The 17224-nt window shown below is 57.4% G+C and overlaps 7 protein-coding genes across 7 annotated transcripts; 3 read left to right on the top strand and 4 right to left on the bottom strand.

Annotated features, from left to right (window-relative positions):
* Nucleotides 1–195: 195 nt before the first annotated feature.
* On the bottom strand, nt 196–4086 carry IE81DRAFT_367025 (P-loop containing nucleoside triphosphate hydrolase protein). The gene is made up of 2 exons (XM_025517046.1): nt 3794–4086; nt 196–3722 (listed from the first exon to the last, which is right to left on the bottom strand). The coding sequence occupies exon 2, from the start codon at nt 3644–3646 to the stop codon at nt 422–424; it is 3225 nt and encodes a 1074-aa protein (XP_025369138.1). The 5' UTR covers nt 3647–3722; nt 3794–4086; the 3' UTR covers nt 196–421.
* A 660-nt stretch (nt 4087–4746) lies between these two features.
* On the top strand, nt 4747–6244 carry IE81DRAFT_302860 (hypothetical protein). Its single transcript, XM_025512261.1, has 4 exons — nt 4747–5422; nt 5506–5615; nt 5685–5765; nt 5838–6244. Exons 1-4 carry the CDS (start codon nt 4929–4931, stop codon nt 6218–6220), a joined length of 1068 nt encoding a protein of 355 aa, XP_025369137.1. The 5' UTR covers nt 4747–4928; the 3' UTR covers nt 6221–6244.
* A 1865-nt stretch (nt 6245–8109) lies between these two features.
* IE81DRAFT_357873 (hypothetical protein) lies at nt 8110–9079 on the top strand (the record flags this gene model as incomplete). The annotated part of the gene is given in 3 exon segments (XM_025516697.1): nt 8110–8259; nt 8340–8678; nt 8698–9079. 3 exon segments carry the CDS (start codon nt 8110–8112, stop codon nt 8782–8784), a joined length of 576 nt encoding a protein of 191 aa, XP_025369136.1. The 3' UTR covers nt 8785–9079.
* Nucleotides 8955–10453, bottom strand: IE81DRAFT_149814 (hypothetical protein). Its single transcript, XM_025510426.1, has one exon. It carries the CDS (start codon nt 9963–9965, stop codon nt 9147–9149), a length of 819 nt encoding a protein of 272 aa, XP_025369135.1. The 5' UTR covers nt 9966–10453; the 3' UTR covers nt 8955–9146.
* Nucleotides 10454–10936: 483 nt separating this feature from the next.
* On the top strand, nt 10937–14169 carry IE81DRAFT_323976 (hypothetical protein). Its single transcript, XM_025514114.1, has 2 exons — nt 10937–13255; nt 13332–14169. The coding sequence occupies exons 1-2, from the start codon at nt 11247–11249 to the stop codon at nt 13834–13836; spliced, it is 2514 nt and encodes an 837-aa protein (XP_025369134.1). The 5' UTR covers nt 10937–11246; the 3' UTR covers nt 13837–14169.
* IE81DRAFT_149676 (RNA-binding domain-containing protein) lies at nt 13962–16029 on the bottom strand. Its single transcript, XM_025510424.1, has 6 exons — nt 15838–16029; nt 15489–15549; nt 15329–15422; nt 15061–15261; nt 14490–14987; nt 13962–14401 (listed from the first exon to the last, which is right to left on the bottom strand). The coding sequence occupies exons 1-6, from the start codon at nt 15926–15928 to the stop codon at nt 14141–14143; spliced, it is 1206 nt and encodes a 401-aa protein (XP_025369133.1). The 5' UTR covers nt 15929–16029; the 3' UTR covers nt 13962–14140.
* Nucleotides 16016–16663, bottom strand: IE81DRAFT_149700 (hypothetical protein). Its single transcript, XM_025510425.1, has 2 exons — nt 16406–16663; nt 16016–16112 (listed from the first exon to the last, which is right to left on the bottom strand). Exons 1-2 carry the CDS (start codon nt 16563–16565, stop codon nt 16054–16056), a joined length of 219 nt encoding a protein of 72 aa, XP_025369132.1. The 5' UTR covers nt 16566–16663; the 3' UTR covers nt 16016–16053.
* Nucleotides 16664–17224: the final 561 nt, after the last annotated feature.

The following is a 17224-nucleotide window of genomic DNA, read 5'->3' as shown; positions in this document are numbered from 1 at the left end:
GCTCCTTACTACTCTAGGGTGGTTCGCTGGCCCTGCTGTGCTTTGGGCGGCAGTCAATCAATTCAAGACTCGCTGGTGCCTCTCGATGTATACAGTGTGTGGCAAGTAGGTAGGGCAAGGTCATTTGGGACGCAAAGCACAGCAGTGCGAATGGAAACGCGCAAAGCAATCAGCGAGCACTTTCACGATCGCAAGCCGATCAAATTGGATCAAATTACGAGCATCATTTTTCGATCGCAACACGTACTCAAAATGGTCATGCGGGGTTGGGCCCAGTATGGATAGCATGAACAAGGAAGGGGGGGCGGAACATAGTGACGTCGATCGCTCGCCGGAAGGGATGGGAGCGCGAAGAGTCTTTTGCGAGGAATGTAGGGCGAGCCGTGATGTGAGACAAGAGCGACAATGCGGAAAGAGCATATCAAAGTTCGTCCTCTGACTCCACGGTCTCTCCTCTCTTGCGTCTGGCCATGCGCTCCTTCTTTGCTTTCCTGGCCTCAGCAGAAGAGAGCTTCTTGGCCTTCTTCTCCTCGATAATCTTGTTGCCCATGGCGTCGAACTTGTCCTCCTCTTCGTCCTTCTTCTTCTTGTCGATACGCTCGCCGCTGCCTTGTCCCTCGACCCAGTTGTGGCCAGAAGCGTGCAGAGTGCCATCGCGCATGGCCCAAATTTCCTTGCAGACACCGCGAGAGAATTCTTCAGAGTGAGTGATGATGGCCACACCTCCCTCGTAGTTCTCCAATGCCTTGATGAGGGCAGCAAGAGATTCACGATCCAAGAAGTTGGTGGGCTCGTCGAGCACGATGATGTGGGGCTGACGCCATGTGGCAGCGGCCAAGACGACCTTGACCTTCTGACCACCAGAGAGACCTCGCATACCGGAATGGGACACGAACTCGGCGTCGAGACCGAAGTCAGCAAAGTGCTTCTCGATCTCACGACGAACCAAGGGTCGGTTCATACCGGCACGTTGAGCTTCACGACTATCAACGGCGAGGACCTTCTTCTCGAAACCACGCTTCAACAGCTCGTCACGAGGCAGCCAGACGTTGTCGGCGCTACTCATGGCCTTGAAGGAAACTTCATACTGGAAGCTGTTCTTCAACTTCTTACGTCCGACAATGTCCTCGATGATGCGCTTGACACCTTCGTGTACGTAGACTTCACCATTCTTCATGGCTTGCTGCTCCTCTTCGGTCAGCTGGCGGGTAGCCTTCATGTGCTCCTCCAAGTCTTCACCTGTTTGGTACCGCCAAAGCATGTAGTCCAAGGGAGTCTTGTCGAGGTGCTGGTCAATGTGGTGGAAAGCGTGCTGTGCGACGTACCCGATGACCAGGTTGGGGTGCTTCCACGCCTCTCCAGAGTTGGGCTCAGTGTCACCGACAATGAGCTTCACCAAAGTCGACTTTCCGGAACCGTTGGGACCCAGAATGGCGACACGGGAAGAGAGTGACAGCTGCATCGAGATACCGTTCAGTTGAGGTGCAGGTGTGTTGGGGTATTGGAAGTGCACATTTCTCATCTTGACCAAAGACTTCTCCTTGGTCTTGACACCGTCGAGAAGGGGAGGGTCTGGCAGCTTGAAGGACAAGTTATCGTCGCCACCGCCGAGCTCGAGGTAGGCCTTCGCCTCCGGCACGCGCTTGACGAAGTCGGTGAGGGTACCGGGATAACGCTTGATCTTGAAGCGGTTGAGGTGGAGAATGTCAGTGCAGACATTGTTCAAGAATTGAGAGTCGTGCGACACGATAATGGAGGTGGCATCAGTGTTCTTGAGGTAATCGGTGATCCACTTGACGTTGATAACGTCCAAGTGATTGGTGGGCTCGTCAAGCAGCAAGATGTCTGCCTTGAACAGAACAGCACGCGCCAAGGCAAGCTTCATCTTCCAACCACCGGACAAAGCGGCAATGGGACCCTTTTGGCGGCCCTCATCGAAACCCATTTCGAGCAGCGTCTTGCTAGCATCCTCATGGTTGGTCTCCAGGCGCTTGTCAGCGACGATGAAGTCAAGAATGGAGATGTCACCCTCAGATCCGTCGAGATCGTGCTCAACGTACCAGGTGCGGACCTCCTCGGGAGAAGGGAACCCCTCAACTTGACCGTTCTGGATGGCACGCATCAAGGTGGACTTGCCAGATCCGTTACGGCCGCAAAGACCGTAGCGGTGGGCACGCTTCAAGCGCAAGGTGGCGGTGTTGAGCAGGATCTTGGCACCGTATGCGAGAGAGAATTGACAGTTGCAAAGGTCTTCGCCTTCCTCCTCATCCTCAAACACCTCAGCGTCCTCGCTGGTGCTGCGGGCCAAAGCCAAGAGGAGCTCGCGAACAACAGCCTTGCTCTTCTCCTGGTCAGCGTTCTTGAACAAAGTGACGTAAGGCCCAAGCGTAGTCTCCCACTCGCTCTCCTCGAAGTTCCTTGCGTTGGCAAGGTTGGTGGCAAGTTGAGCAACGTGGTGAGTCAAAAGCTCAGGTCCGTTGAGAGTTTGTTGACCAAGAGCCTTCTGGACGAGCTGGAGCGTCTTTTGGATGTCCACGTCCTCCAGAGGCTTCAGGTTGGTGCCGTCGGCATCCGCGGGCAGCTGACCGATGTCACGCAGAGTCTTGATAGCACGCTGAACCACGCTTCGTGCTTCGGGGTCAGCCATCGCGGACTCGACTTTGATCAGGCCGGGCAAGAGCTTGGGCAGGAAGGGACGGACGGTACGCTCGTTGTCGACCAGCTTGGACATGTTGTCGATGATGACAGCGCACTTTCGCTTAGTAGCAGTGGGTCTCTCGTTGAGACCACGCTGCAGCAAGGGGCCCATAAGGGCAAGGGTGGGGGAGTCGACCTCCGAGACGAAGGTCGTCGCGCCCAGCAATTGGATAGTCTTGGGGACCTCTTCCACGGGATGAATGAGAGAGTTGATGAGGGCAGGGATGAAGCGCTCAATGTCCTTGTTGGAGATCAAGGCGCAGAGCTTCTTCAATGCAGCGCGAGACGCTTTCTGAACGTCTGTCTTGGTGTCCCAGATGACTTCGCTCATCACCGGAATGATTTCCGGCATGGCGCTGGCCATGCGCTCGGGTGCAGCCTTGACCAGAGTCTCAAGAAGAGAGACGCAGCCGGTCTTCACTTGCCACTTGCCGGCAGTGCGTGCCTGCTCGAGAATGACCTTGAGAAGCTGAGGAACGGACCAAGGACTCATAGACTTGACAAAGCTGGTGAGGGAAGCCAGAACAGCCTCGCGAACAGGCTTCTCCTTGTCTCCAAGGGCCTCAACGAGCGGAGTGAGGAGGTGAGCAAACACGAAAGGCTCGAGTTCGTGGCCGACACCTTGGTCACTGAGCTTCTTGACGAGCACTGCTGCGCCTTCCCTGGCAGCTGCGTTCTTCTTGTCGCCCAGGCCCTTGAGCACGACCTTCTCGATGCCGAGAACGGTAAATGCATGAGGTCCCTCAATCTTAACAAGGTTGACGAGCTCTTGCGCGGCCTCCTCTTCGCCAGAAGAAAGAAGCCTGTCAGCTTCGATCTTTGCCGCCTTCTTCTCAATGGCGGCGTTCTCGGAAGCCGCAGCTTGAGCTGCTGCAGAGTCCTTGAGGCCCTTGGCATCAGCCGCCACAGTGGCTGGGACACCAGCGGCTTCAGGTTGAGCGGGCGCCATAGTGCTGTGACGACAAGAGAGCTTATGGTGAGCGTCGTGTGTCTAGTGATGCGGGCGGTCGTTGAGACCCCTAGATGACACAAAAGAGTTCCGGGGAAAAGGGGGGTTCATTGACCTGTATGAGGGGGCCGCGCACTGATGACTCACGCTGTGTATGCGATGCGGGAATGTAGCTGAGACCAGTGTTAGTCGAGCCAAACGACTCTTGCTGTTCTCTATCGAGGTTGGCTCTCTAGGATGCCGTGGCGAGAGACCAGCTGCGCGCTTACACGGCTCTAGTCTATCAGAGCCAGGACTCGCGGGTCTTGGCTGTCTACAGGTACGAAGTGGAAGAAGCTTCGAAAAGGTGAAGCCCTTTGGTGTGTGAAGTGTCTAAGAAGACTTTTGTGGGGAGGCTTTTTAGGATGGTGGCATGAAGACCGTAGAGCTGACTGCTTTCGCTAGGCAACGTACAACCACCACCACAGGCCTCGTGCAAACGTCGCGCGCGAAGCTTTTGAAAATTTCTGCGCAGACACGCATCACCGCACGGCACATGCATCCCAGCAGCAGCAGCAGCACACTGGACTAAACCTGCTGCTGCCTAGCTGATGCACAGCTATGTAGGCGGCAATCCAGCAGCAGGCGCCACGAAAGAAAATAAGGGCTCGCGGCCACGACGGGGAGCGCGCGGCAATAAGAGGGGGAAGCGCGTGCGCTCGCACAAAACTTGCAGCATCCAACAGCATCAGTCAGAGTAGGCGTTCGCGCTCGCGGTTGGCGTCGCATGCGCGTGGCAAAATTCGCGATTTCATCTTCAGCTCGAGGCCCCTTGCGTCCTCGCCTCCTTCATTATTATTAGCTGGTGTCTGATATGCACCGCCGCCTTTCAGGTCCGCATGCTTGAGACAAATTCGCATTGAAGATAGCGCACCGAGATTTTCATTCACAATTTGAAATGATTCTTGATTCTTGATGGGCTTGCCTGACCCTTTTCTCGCGCGACACGAATTGTGCTGGAAGAAGTTCACGTGACTGCGCATGGACCATATCCGACCTGCATATATAGCGCTGCACGCAGGCGCGCACCAGTCAGACTCACCCAGGACTCCCAGCTGTGACTTGCACCGGGACCATCCAGCTATCCAGCTTTTAGCGCTCAAATTTGGAGACGATCATCAAGTCTTGACTTGAAACGCACGGCCGGCGATGTGCCACCATTTTCAAACGTGGGCCCGCAAAGAGAAGGTATTTCACACTGGACTCTGAACCTGACCCATCAAGGCGTCGCATATGGTGAAGCATGCCGGCGACCGCTCAAGTCCCACCCTTCCTAGCAGCCTCCTTTTCAGCTCAGCTTGGAGAGGAAGCCTTATCCAGCCTCGCGGTACCAGCTGGAGCGCGCCCCGCCTCTGCTTCTGCACCTCCTGCTCCTACCTTTGACGTTGCAGGCACAACCGTCGTTGCGGACGTTCAGAGGAATCTCTCGAGCAGTCCGACTACAGCCGACTGTACCACAGACGGCAAGGATGTCAAGGAGTCGAAAGCTCAGCCGCTCGGTCAGCCGGCCGTCTCAGGTTCAGCGACGTCCTCGGACCATGTCAAGCTTGCACGGGTCTCCAAGGGCGGGTCGGCTGCTGCTGCTCCCGTAGGCGCCACCCTGGACATTTGGGCAGCTCAAGCTCTCGTCGTGCCTCCCCTCAACTTCGACATGGTTGTGCCGGGCGTGTACCGATCTGGTCATCCCAACGAGCGCAACTTCGAATTCATGCGCAGACTTGGCCTCAAGAGCATCATGTGAGTCCTCTGCATGCCAGTCTGGTGCGTTGTTTCCAGCGTCACCTCATTTCAGCGCAAGTGCGCTTCTTGCTCTTCATCAGGTACCTCGCAGCCGAGGACTACCGTCCGCACGTCGTTTCATGGGCAGAAGAGAACAAAGTCAAGGTTTTGCATCACCGAATCAGCGTCAACAAGGAACCTTTCGCAGAGAGTGAGCTCGGTGATCCCCATGCGCAGCTTGCCAGGATAATTGACACTGACTCCTCTTCATCGCTGGCAGTGGAGCCCGATGCCGTGGCTGCGGCGATGGGCGACCTGCTCGACCGTAGAAACTTGCCAATGCTCGTACATTGCAACAAAGGTGGGTCTGAGCTGTTCGAGCCGATGATCGTGGAGCCCATCGCTCAAGCTGCAGATTGACATCCGGCACAAGGCAAATATCGCGTTGGAGTGTTCGCAGCACTCGTACGTAAGCTCCAAGGTTGGACCTTGACCTCGATTTATGCCGAGTATGAGCGATTCGCGGGTCAGAAAATCACAGACGAAGAGGTGCGTCAGTGGAGTTGCGGTCCCAAAGTGCCATCTAATCAAGGTTGCTCGCCACTTCTCATTCGCAGTTCATTGATCTTTTCGAGCTGTCCTCAATACGGTGCGACCCAGCATACAAGCCAGGCTGGTGTGCTAGGTAATCAAGCGCTGGTGCTGCGTGAGCCAAGCGTGCGGAATTTCGGCAAGGTCGTCGTTCATCCATTGCACAACAAGCATGACTTCCAGCACGACATCATCGCAATAGCCCTTCTGTCGGCTGACGCCTAGCCAGATCTTCGCCCACTGCATGCGAGCTCGCCACTGGCCCGCTTGCGATCGACAGCATCGACGGCCTGGTCGCTCCCCAGCGAGCTTCCATCCTGCCAGCGTGAAGTTCAAAGTCTGTCCAGCCGTCCAACAATTCATCGGTGGGATGTCCCAGGGCCTCGGTACGATCCAGCTCCGCCTCCAAACGCTGCAACTCTCTTCTTGCGGTCTCCGCACGAGAGATGCCGCTGTCGAGAAGAAGCGAAGCTCGTTGCCTAGCATCGGTGGAAGTCCCGCCCTCCGCAGCCAGGGTCGCGATAGCTTGCGATGCATCCGCGTCGACCCCGCCAAAATCTGGTAGTTCGTGACGCGCATCTCCAACGCAGCTTCGTAGCGGATCGCCTTCTCGACCTCTTGGTAGAAATTCGGAAAGACCCAGATCTGCCCAAATCTCTCGCTCTGCCCGCTGAGGATGACGCTGCTCGAACCTCTGCAGGCTAGATGCACCCCCTGGACCTGGTCCATAGGCCTTGAAGGGCCATGCTGAGCGATGAGGAGCTACATCTGTAGCTGCTCGAAGGGCCAAATGAGCCGGGAGCTCCACCAAGGGCTTCTTGAGAGCCGCCTCGCTGCCTTCGTTGGCGTCTTTATCCCCGCCTTCGCCCATTCCCCTCCCTGAATGTCCTGCTCCTCCACCGCGCGTGCCGTTCAGCAATGCGAGATTGTTGTGCAGAAGCGGTGACAGCTTTGGCTCGCTGACATATGGTATGATGTGGCGACGTGGACGTCCAGTTGGGTACGAAGGATGTGCTGCCGAGGGCAGAAGCTCGCCTTCGTCTTCGAGAGTAGGCAGCAAAGAAGTGTCCACGTGGATGTCTGTTTGAGAGAGATCGATCCGATCGAACGCGATCAGCCCATCTGCGCCAATGCGTGTTATGGTGCTCACTCGCAAGTCGCAGCTTACCCATGTCGCGATCTAGCATTGCCCTGGACCAGCCAGGATGGCCAGGTTGCGCTTCGCTCTTCCACCACTCCTCGTCGTTCCTGGACAGCTTAGAAGCGCTAGAAGAAGGAAAGCAAAGATTGGCGCCCGTGCCTGAGCTAGGCACACCTATCAGCCTCGCCCGCCATTCTGATCCCGAACGAGCATGATCATGATCTGTGGGCCTTTCGCCGGTGTAGTGAAATGCCGTGTGTGACCTTGGTTGACGAGATGGGGCGGAGGACAGGGAAGGAGCTGGTCGAGAGCGGGCTGAGGAGAAGCGCGCATCTGCGGACATGGCGATCGGAGCAAAGAGCAGCCCTGCTCGCAATGGGAAGAGTGCCAGGTGGAGCGCGTGTAGGGGCGCGTGCTGAGCTGGCTGAGTACTTGGAGGAAGTCGTTGCGTTGAGCTGTCGTGCAGTCGGATTGTGCGAGAGGGTGAGGAGAGCGATGTGTTTAGAGGACCTGCCAGTCGAGGACGACGTACGCACGAGAGTATGCTGTGACGTGTCCAGCCCTCGATTCGCTTTGGAAACCTTGCTGGGATGTAGTGCTAACGCTGAAAGGTGCACACAACGTGAAGAGCGTGTTGGGAACGAGTGCATTGTGATTGACGGCAAGAAGTGAGGAGTGCACGCGTTGCGTTGGGGATATCAGCGTGGGTGTGGAGGAGCGAGCGGCAACATGCAAGCAAGCAAGCGTGCATGCAATCAACATCAGAAATACGCTTGCGCGTGGCTGCTGAACCAACGCAACGCAAACGGCGCAGCCGACCAGAAGACCATCCAAAGCCCATCCGTCGAGCTGCTTCCTGCAGTCACGAGTCGACTCGCCATCCCCTTGGTCCACGTACAGACAGAATCAGGCGGTCGCACTACAGGCAGTCAAGGAAACGCATGCAGGCGATGAGACGGTTGTCACCAGCAAGATGAAGCTGCTCACCTTCATCTCGCCATTGCTGCTCTCGCTCGCCTGCCTGCTGCTTCTGCTATGCATCGCCTCTGGATTGCTTCGCGCCTGCGATTACATCGAGGAGAGGACGGATCAGGCTAGACGAGCTGCAAAAGCATTGTCCGTCGTGAGATGCGCCTCTCTATCGGCTGCGAACCCCAGCCATGCGCGCATGCTTATCCCCATCTCTCGATCCTTCGCTGACAGATCAGCGCGGCCTTGCAATTGTTGGTGCAGCCCACCTGGACGCTGTCTATGCTGGGCTTGATAGCAGCAGCAGCTTTTCAAGCGCACGCTGCTCGATCTGCGTGGCCCGCATGGTCGTCAATCCTGCTCTTTGCCCTCATCCTCAGCACCATCTCTCACCTCTTGCTTCTGCAACACCTGCACGCCGAGCAAGCTTCCCTCTTGGAGCGGGCCCAACGCTCCAAATTGCCAGGCGGTCGACTAGACTGGGACCTGATGGACGCGCATCACGCTGGCACTGATGCGCCCATGCGCCTCATCGACGCCTTCGCCCTCGTCTTCTTGATCTGGTCCCCAGCTGTACTTCAACTCACTGCAGCTTGTGCTCGAACCCTCAGTCTACCTCAGCGCAACATCAGCAGCAATGAAGTTCATCGATTATAACAAAGAATCTGGTGTGGCTTAGCATGCCTGCACGCGAGCACGGTGCTACAGGTGTTTGGGTTGCGTCACCTGTCGAGGACGAGAGCGTCCATGAAGACTGCGTGCATGCCTATCGGTGACTGCAGCCGTTGTGCAAAATGCTCCAAGCCCCCGGATAGGTTGACATCGTTGGTAGCTGCCATGCGTCGAGCGACGTGGGCCGACCGCGGAGTGCCGAGCGTCATGCGGCCTGACCGAGTGGGTATCTAACCGTGCGGCAAGATATAGTGTTCGTGATTGAAGTGCAGAGAATACCGCGTGACAATTGAGTAGCTGGGCAAAAAGTGAAATTCTGTGCTGTGATTTGCTCGCGAGGTGCGCACTCTGACATGTCCGGAGCAGTGGTCACGCCTCCCCGATGCCGTCGCCAGGCCAATCGATCCAGTCGATGCTGATTGCCACAGCGACGATAGTGAGACAAGCAACTAGGAAGCAAGCGCTCCACATCCAAACCCTCTCCTTGGCCGTCGTGTGCTCAAAGTCGAGGACCGGCGCAGGTCCAGCTCCATGCTCGTGCGTGGGATCGGATCGACAAGGATCATACCGTTGTGCTTCCAAGTCCAGCTCGTCTTGCTCCTCTTCATCCTCGTCGCCCCGAGATAGGAACGGCACTGATTCACCTTCTCCGCGCGCCTTTGAACGAGCAGCCGATGCAGGCGGTGACGCTGCTGCACGAGCAAGTGCGCTGTAACCCGGCAGGTCGTCCGAGTCCTCAAACGACTCGGCATCCTCGAGGGTCTCGAGACCGACCTTACTTCCTTGCCTATCGCCCTGCAGACGAGCCAGCTCTTGCCTCCTTCGGCCTTCTCGGCCGTCTTGCTGCGTTGCGCTGCCTGTAGCGGACCTGGTCTGCGGCGTCGGGTGGGTTGAATGCGCTCCATCTGCAGCAGAGACGGGCGGTGTCCCGTTGAAGGGCACAGCATTCTGCGAGACGGAGCGTGTTGCTAGCTCGACATCCACATCCAACGCAAGACCGAGGAGATGCGGTTGTCTAGCCAGCGATCGACGCGTACGGTTTGCAGGTCGTGAAGCGTCAGTGGATGCTCTGCCAAAAGATGACGTGGTGCGGTGTCTCCCAGCAGGGCTGCCAGCAGCTGGAGAGTCCCTCACGTCGGCAGAGGCAGAAGCTGCAGGGGATTCCCAGGCCGTCGCTGGGCTGGACATGGTCGATCTTTGAGGCCGGGTATGCGAGCACAATCAAAATTCGAGGAGCGCTGACCATGACTTGAGCAGGCCTGAGACTAAGCCTGTGTTCGTTCCGAGCCTAGCACCCGTTACCCAACGTCGATGTGCTGAAGAGGCAGTGTGCAAGGCGGATCAGCCTCTGCGTACGCGACAGTGAAGAGAGCTTTCCCTAGGCTAGAATCGAGCTTTGCGTTGCGTCGCAGCGCTGGCAATGATGGTGAGGGGGGATGACGCTTGGTCGGGATCTGTCAAGGTTCGGTGTCTGCAGGTATGGAAGAAGAGTTGCAAGGCGGCTCGACTTCCTGACCTCGCGATCTCGCTTCTCTTGGCGTTGGGACTCGAACCACGATCAGCAGCGTCATTAAGTCATGGGCCTGCTTCCAAAGTCAGACTCTTCTGACCTTCGCAGGTGACGTGAAGTATTCGTGATTGTTCAGTTCGCATCAGTCACAAGAGCTTCACCAGCTTTGAAACAATTTGAATCGCAATTGAGTTACGAGCCTTCAGTCAAGAGTCGCAGCTAACGGAGGTAAAAACGACTCACGTGATGTCCGCGGAGGTTGTGCCGCGGCGGTGAACACGCGGACGCCTACAGCAGCAGCAAAGCAGCAATGTTCACCAAGGTGAGACACATCGTCGGCGTATACAGTAGCATCAAGGACGATTCTTGATTGTAATGCGCGAGCATTAATCGAGTGGCCGCGGCGAGATGCGCTCGCGGCGATGTCGTGCTGATATGCTGCTGATGCGCTCGCGATGACGGCGTGGGTATGTATATATATATAGGGACGCGCGTTGCATGCGCGAGACCCTTATCGGCAGCCGCGTCGTCGTCAGTGTGAGTGAGTTTAGCTGAGTGGTGAGTGTACAGGCGGCATGGCATGCTGCAGCATCACAGCGCAGCACCGCACTGCCCGAAGCGGTGGAGGGCAACAGATGCATGGCACCTCCTCGCAGCATGATTCATCATTTGTGGGGACGAGTCACGCGAGCGAGCGAATTGAGGGTAAGCTCTCCTATCTTGCATGACGTTGGGGTCTGCCTCCGCTTAGCTCTCATACCACCACCCCCCATTCTTGATTCCCATTGCTCACAGCGCTTGCTCGTTCAAGAGCGGGAAAGTGCAGCATCAGAGTCGGGACGCCTGCCTCAACCCCCACATCGTGTACGCGCTCAAGAGACAGATCTCACCCTCTCCACTCTCGGCACCCGCACCTCCTGCCCTTTCCCCACGGCTGCTGCCTTGTCAAGCCATCCAATATGATTCTGCTGGGTCGCACGCATCTTGCGCTCGTGGCAGCGGTGGCTCTGGCTATCCTGTCCGCCGCACCCAGCTCCTCCATCAAGCTCCACGAGCTGCACAAGTCCAACGTCTTCTCTCCCACTGGCAGACGCAGTCTCAACTTTGGCGCTGTACACGCTCGTCAGCGATCATACACGCATGCAGAGACGCTTCACTCTGATCATGCCGGTGCCGCTCTACAGCAGTCGCACCACCACGTATCAGCGATTCCCACGCATCTCAAGGACCCCACACACATCGCCTTGTACCTCGCTGAGCTCGAGTCTGCCCATCGTGAAATGCTGCAGCAGGGGCCTGACGGCTCACGCAAGCTTCGCGTCTTGCCCGAATCGTACACCGATGACATTTCAGACATCTCTCGCATCTTTGTCAAGCAATCCATCAACGGCATCGACGTGGATGACGCAAGTCTGCAGCTCCTTGTGGGCACCGACGGCCAAGTCATTTCCTACAGCTCAACCCTCTACAACGGCCCCAACCCCGCATTTGCCGGTGTCGGCCCAGCATCGCGCGATGACGGCGATGCTCTGTACAAACGCGACCAGCTGGTGTTTGGAGCAGGAGACGAAGGAGCGCATCAACAAGTCACGCTCACCGGCTCTAAGGTAGCGGCAGGGGACCCTCGCTACGCCGCGCTCTACTTCATGGCCCATGCCACCCCCAATACGATGCTTGCGATAACGTTGCAAAGTGCCACCGCATCACCAGCAGCACTCGAAGTTGCAGCGTCGCCCATTCGGCTCTCACCCGCCCAGGAGCGCGACGACGAGCCTTTCAACACCGCTGAGCAGGCCGGCAGCTTGCAGAGCGTTCCAGGTACCACCGGCGCAGTGGACGCGCGTCGCGTTTGGTCTCAAGATGGAGAAGGCGGCTTGCGCCTGGCGTGGCGACTCAATGTGCCAATGGACTGGCCCGACCACTCCAACTTCTATCAAGCTACCGTCGACATCGAGACGGGTGACATTCTCAACGTTCACGACTGGAACAAAGACTACTCTGGCGGACAGCATGATCTGGCCGCCAATTGGGCTGAGGTGCATAGTCGGCCAGCAAAGCATCAAGCCGTCGAAGATGCTGCGACCCAACCAGCCGAAGTCGAGAAGATCTCACGCCCCTCTGACATTGGCACACCTCAATATCGCGTCCTCGCCTGGCCTGCCAATGACCCGACCGAAGCGAATCGCACCACCGTGGCAGGATGGGCCGACTCAATTGCAAGTCCATTCGGCTGGCACAGCGTCGGCAACAAGACGTATGACTACACGCGAGGCAACAATGTCTGGGCATCCGCATTCGGTACGACCATGTCGCCGCCTTCGAACAGGTCGCTTTCCGCCTACGGAAAGCTCGTTCATGGTGATTTGAGCTTCATCTTCCCCTTCGATTGGCGCAAGGCGGACAAAGCCCACGAGGATCTAGCGCCCGAGGCGTACGCCAATGCAAGTGTCACCAACTTGTTCTATCACGTCTCTGCGTATCACGACCTGTTCCATCGCTACGGTTTCACCGCTCAATCTGGAAACTTCGAAGAATACCAAGAGCCAGGCAAAGGCAAAGGTGGCGATGCTATCTTGGCGTTCGCGCAGTCCGCTGCTGGAATCAACAATGCCGACTTCACGACCCCTCCTGATGGGCAACCTGGCCGCATGCGCATGTACAAGTGGAAGACGGTAGCCAATGCCACTCAGCGCGATGGCGATTTTGAGGCTGGTGTGGTGCTGCATGAAGCCACGCACGGTCTCAGCATCCGCTTGACTGGCCCTCCGTCCGACTCTTCTTGCCTTGGGTGGGGAGAGGCAAGCGGCATGGGCGAAGGTCTGGGAGACATTATTGCGACCATCGTACGCAGGCGCTCTCCCACTAGGGACATCTACCCCATGGGCTCTTGGGTGTCTCACAACAAGAACGGTATTCGTCGCTACCCATACTCTACTAATCTGACGCTCTCTCCCGAGACGTACTCTTCGTGAGTGATGATGCACGCAGGTACAAGCAGACGTTCTTCGCCCGCGCTGACGCTCACTGCTGCCCCTTGATCACAGTCTGAACGGCATGTGGGAGCCGCATTCCATCGGAGAAGTCTGGGCAGCAGTGCTCTATCAGGTCGAGGAAGGACTCCGAGGAGCACACGGCTGGCATCCAGATCTCTTCCCGCCTGTTCCCGACTCACCCAAGGAGAAGTGGGACGAGTTCTACTTGACGGAAAAGGAGATCATCAGCAACATGCCTTCCTCTGCCAAGGGCAAGCGCGCTTCTCGACAGCCCGTGCCTCGTCACGGAAACACGCTCTTCATTCAGATTCTTCTGGATGCGCTCAAGACCCAGCCTTGCCGTCCCTCCTTCCTAACAGCTAGAGATGCGTTCCTCTCCGCCGAGAAGGCCCTCACAGGCGGACGAGACACGTGCTTGATCTGGGAGCGCTTTGCTCAGCGCGGTCTGGGAACGAAGGCCAAGAACATTGGTTCCACGCCTTGGGGTGGCGGAATTCGCACCAACAGCTTCGAGGTGCCCGACCTCTGCAACTCGACCCTGAACGCCCTTGCTTGAGGATGGGCTGCGCGCTGCGCTCATGAATCCGGATATTTGCCAATTCCATCATGTAGACCTTGCCACGACTGTTCCCAAATCATGACTCAGCACAATGGATCGAGAAGATGTGCAAATCGCAGTGATGGCCTTGAGCAAATTAGAAAGTCATCGGATTCGATTGGAATCTTTTGAAGTGGTGATGGAAGCAAGTCAGAGCAAAGATCGATTCGGTACATTGCGTGCGATCAGAGCATGGCCCTTGCAGCTTGTGTTTGATGAGCCTTGACTAGCACCAAGCTGCGATGGGCTAAACGATGCGAGCTCAGGACATTTGAGCATCCCCGATGGAGCGCAAGGAGGCAAAGTCGCGCCAAGAGCGGTTGAATTCAATCTCCAGGCTGCGGCCTCCGTAGACGTAGCTGTTGAACTTGGCAATGGCAGTCTCTGCCTCTCCGACGGTTGCGAACTGCACCACGCCGACACCCTTCGAACGTCCGCCCTCGAACAGGATCTCAGCTTCGTCGACCTTGCCCGTAGTCTGGAAGAGCTCGACGAGATCTTCATTTGAGGTGGACCACGGCAGCTATAGTCCAGTTCGAGAGGTAGGAAGAGAGGTGATTCAGTCAACGCGTGCTCAAAGTCGGGGGGAATGCTCAAGCGATGAAACTTACGTTCTTGACAAAGATCTGCTGGCTTGGCTCTGCGGGAGGCAAGGGCGCACGAGGCTCACCACCATATCCGCCGCCGAAGCCGCCGCGGCCACCAGCAAAGCCGCCTCGCGGGCCACCGAAGCCACCTCGAGGGCCGCCAAAGCCTCCGCGACCGCCAAAGCCTCCGCCATACCCTCCTCCTCCTCCTCCGTATCCTCCGCCGTAACCACCACCGTAGCCGCCTCCGTATCCTCCTCCGTAGCCCCCACCGTAGCCTCCTCCAAATCCACCGCCTCCTCCACCGGCGTAGCGATCCTCGCGAACTTCGATCTGTCTTCCGTTCCAGTCAAAGCCATTGTACATGTTGATCGCGTTTTGAGCGTCGTCTGGAGTGGCGAAGACGACAATACCGCTGCCCTTTGGTCGGCCGTCAAAGCCCAGGTTGATATCGGCTCGGACGACGTTTCCAGCAGAGCGGAAAAGGTCCTTGAGCTCCTGCCAACCAGCCTGGAACGGCAGCTGGAGGACAGGCGCAAACGAGGAGCAGCTCACTCAGCAAGGAAAGTCACAGATCACCTCGCACAAGACTCACGTTTCCAATGTAGAGCTGGGCGCCAGGAGCACCAGCAGCGGGAGGACCACCGTAGCCACCGCCGTAGCCGCCAGCAAAACCGCCTCCATACCCGCCACGGCCACCAAAGCCGCCACCGAAGCCGCCGCGACCGCCTCGGCCACCGAAACCGCCCCGGCCTTGTGCTGGAGGTGCGCCATAGCGCGCCTCGTTCTCGCGGTCCTGCAGTCAGAGGTTGGGCCCCATTGAGCACCATGACCCTGCTGCGTCTTGCTTTCGGCAAACTCACCTCGCGGACGAAGACTTGACGTCCCATCAGGGGTGTGTCGCTGAGCTCTCTGATCGCGCGCTGAGCCTCGTCGGCAGTGGAGAATTCGACGATGCTATGTGCGAGGTGCTTCGAGCGTGAGATGGTGTTCCAGCGCGCAACTTGGCGTGGCCACACTCACCCGCATCCCTTGCTTTGACCGCTCGGCAGAGTGAGGACTTCGGTGAAGACAACGCTTCCAGCTGAATGTGAGAAATGGTCCGGGGACGTCTCCCGAGTCAGCGTTCCGTTCTCGCACGACGGGATCGAAATTGGCACCTGGGAGACTGTTGGCGCAGCCTCATAGACCGCGCGCCCACTACAGTGCTCTATCTATGAATCATTTCTCAAAGCCAGCGAGACGCGCGCTTCCAAATGCTGCGACAGCAGCATTCACCATCCCCGAGAGTGACTCGGGCACATAAGCCAATTGACCACTCCCCGTTGAGCCATCCAGCATGCACGTCTCGAGGAGGGGTGGAAAAGCTTACCTAGGGATGGAACACTTCGCACCCACGATGCCTGGAAGGATGTCCATTCATCCCACAAAACGCAGGTGGCAGCCACTACACGTCTACGCATTGCTCGTTCCCGTCACTCCTTTACTGCCCGTTGGCCAAGTGATCACTTGAGACTAGCTAGGTAGCGAGCGTTGCTGGCTTGAGGCCATCCGTGTTAGATGCGAAAATTTGTGGCCGTATTGGCCGCTAAATGATAGAAATGTCCAGCAGAGCAAGCAGCGACTCTATGCGGGCATTCCGATTTGCTGGAGCCGTAGAGGGGAGATGGGGAGAAAGCGGTATCTTGAACCGCAGGAGCCAGCGTATTGTGGATCGCTCACGGTGCCGCATCCTACTGACAGCGAGTGGATGCTGTGTCGAGCATCGAACAGCTGCCATGCGCATGAAGCAGCAAGGAGACGGCACTGCGCATCTACCCATCCGCATCAAAGTTTCCGACCACTTCCGAATTGCGCTCCACTGCGCTGCGACCCAATGCGCTCTGCTCTACACCTCAAAACGAAAAGAAACCCCTAACCCAATCCACAGCCCAACGCACCACCCTGCATGAAATCCTTGAGGTGACTGCTCCTAACGTCGTAGCTGAGGTTGCCTACGTAGACCCTGTTCTCCTTTCTGGAAGAGCGGGCCGCCTCTGCCGGGTCGACGCCGTTGGTGTCGCCAAGTCCGGCCTCAACGGTAGGTGTAGTGTCGTCCATGGTGCAAGGAAGAAAGGCTTGTCTGTCTGTGTGTGTGTGTGTGTGTGTGTGTGTGTGTGTGTGTGTGTGTGTGTGTGTGTGTGTGTGTGTGTGTGACAGCTTGTGATGCGATGGGTTGCGATGTGTGTGGGAGATGAGTGTGACAACCTGTTATGGCTGAGCGTGTGAAGCTCGGATGGTCGATCTGGACCGAGTAAATGCGCGTTCGCAGCTCATCTTTGCCGCTTCAGCAGATCTTCCTCGCCGCCGCCCACTCGCGACTCGTGATGCAGCCAGCACCCAGCAAGCACGTACACCAGCCAGCAGCTTCCTTTCCCGCAGCGTCGTTGCTGCATGGTATTTTGCTGCTGCGCGTATGCTAGCTGACATGTAGCTATAGGCGCTGCGCTGCCCGCTATTCAAGATTCCAGCGAAGTGCGCGTCGTCTATAGCGCCCATGCCCACGCCGCCATCTTGCGCGCCTGACCGGTATACCGCGCGCAGCTCCGCGGGCGGAGAGCATCTACATAGCAGTCATGACTCCAAGTCCGCCCACGTGGCGCAATTCAGTTTCAAGGTTGGAGCTTTCGGCGTGCGCGCGCATTCAAATTCTCAATTCAAGATGGTGACGAGTCTGCCTGGCTGAACTCTCGAATGTGTTTGACTTCAAGATCCGTGAT

Source organism: Ceraceosorus guamensis (genome assembly GCF_003144195.1).
Source record: "Ceraceosorus guamensis strain MCA 4658 unplaced genomic scaffold IE81scaffold_35, whole genome shotgun sequence".
Taxonomy (NCBI): Eukaryota; Fungi; Basidiomycota; class Exobasidiomycetes; order Ceraceosorales; family Ceraceosoraceae; genus Ceraceosorus; species Ceraceosorus guamensis.
The sequence above is the reverse complement of the archived record's forward strand: the minus strand, read 5'-3'. Positions and strand labels throughout refer to the sequence as shown.

Bases quoted from the DNA above. Each gene is read 5' to 3' on its own strand.
- IE81DRAFT_367025 (XM_025517046.1), bottom strand. From the start codon at position 3,646: ATGGCGCCCGCTCAACCTGAAGCCGCTGGTGTCCCAGCCACTGTGGCG.
- IE81DRAFT_302860 (XM_025512261.1), top strand. From the start codon at position 4,929: ATGCCGGCGACCGCTCAAGTCCCACCCTTCCTAGCAGCCTCCTTTTCA. The intron at 5,423-5,505 runs GTGAGTCCTCTG...GCTCTTCATCAG, and splicing joins CTTGGCCTCAAGAGCATCAT to GTACCTCGCAGCCGAGGACT. The intron at 5,766-5,837 runs GTGGGTCTGAGC...ATCCGGCACAAG, and splicing joins GCTCGTACATTGCAACAAAG to GCAAATATCGCGTTGGAGTG.
- IE81DRAFT_149814 (XM_025510426.1), bottom strand. From the start codon at position 9,965: ATGTCCAGCCCAGCGACGGCCTGGGAATCCCCTGCAGCTTCTGCCTCT.
- IE81DRAFT_323976 (XM_025514114.1), top strand. From the start codon at position 11,247: ATGATTCTGCTGGGTCGCACGCATCTTGCGCTCGTGGCAGCGGTGGCT. The intron at 13,256-13,331 runs GTGAGTGATGAT...CCTTGATCACAG, and splicing joins TCTCCCGAGACGTACTCTTC to TCTGAACGGCATGTGGGAGC.
- IE81DRAFT_149676 (XM_025510424.1), bottom strand. From the start codon at position 15,928: ATGCGTAGACGTGTAGTGGCTGCCACCTGCGTTTTGTGGGATGAATGG. The intron at 15,550-15,837 runs GTAAGCTTTTCC...TCTCACATTCAG, and splicing joins GCGAAGTGTTCCATCCCTAG to CTGGAAGCGTTGTCTTCACC. The intron at 14,988-15,060 runs GTGAGTCTTGTG...CCTGTCCTCCAG, and splicing joins CCCAGCTCTACATTGGAAAC to CTGCCGTTCCAGGCTGGTTG.
- IE81DRAFT_149700 (XM_025510425.1), bottom strand. From the start codon at position 16,565: ATGGACGACACTACACCTACCGTTGAGGCCGGACTTGGCGACACCAAC. The intron at 16,113-16,405 runs GTGCGTTGGGCT...CTACGGCTCCAG, and splicing joins CAAGGATTTCATGCAGGGTG to CAAATCGGAATGCCCGCATA.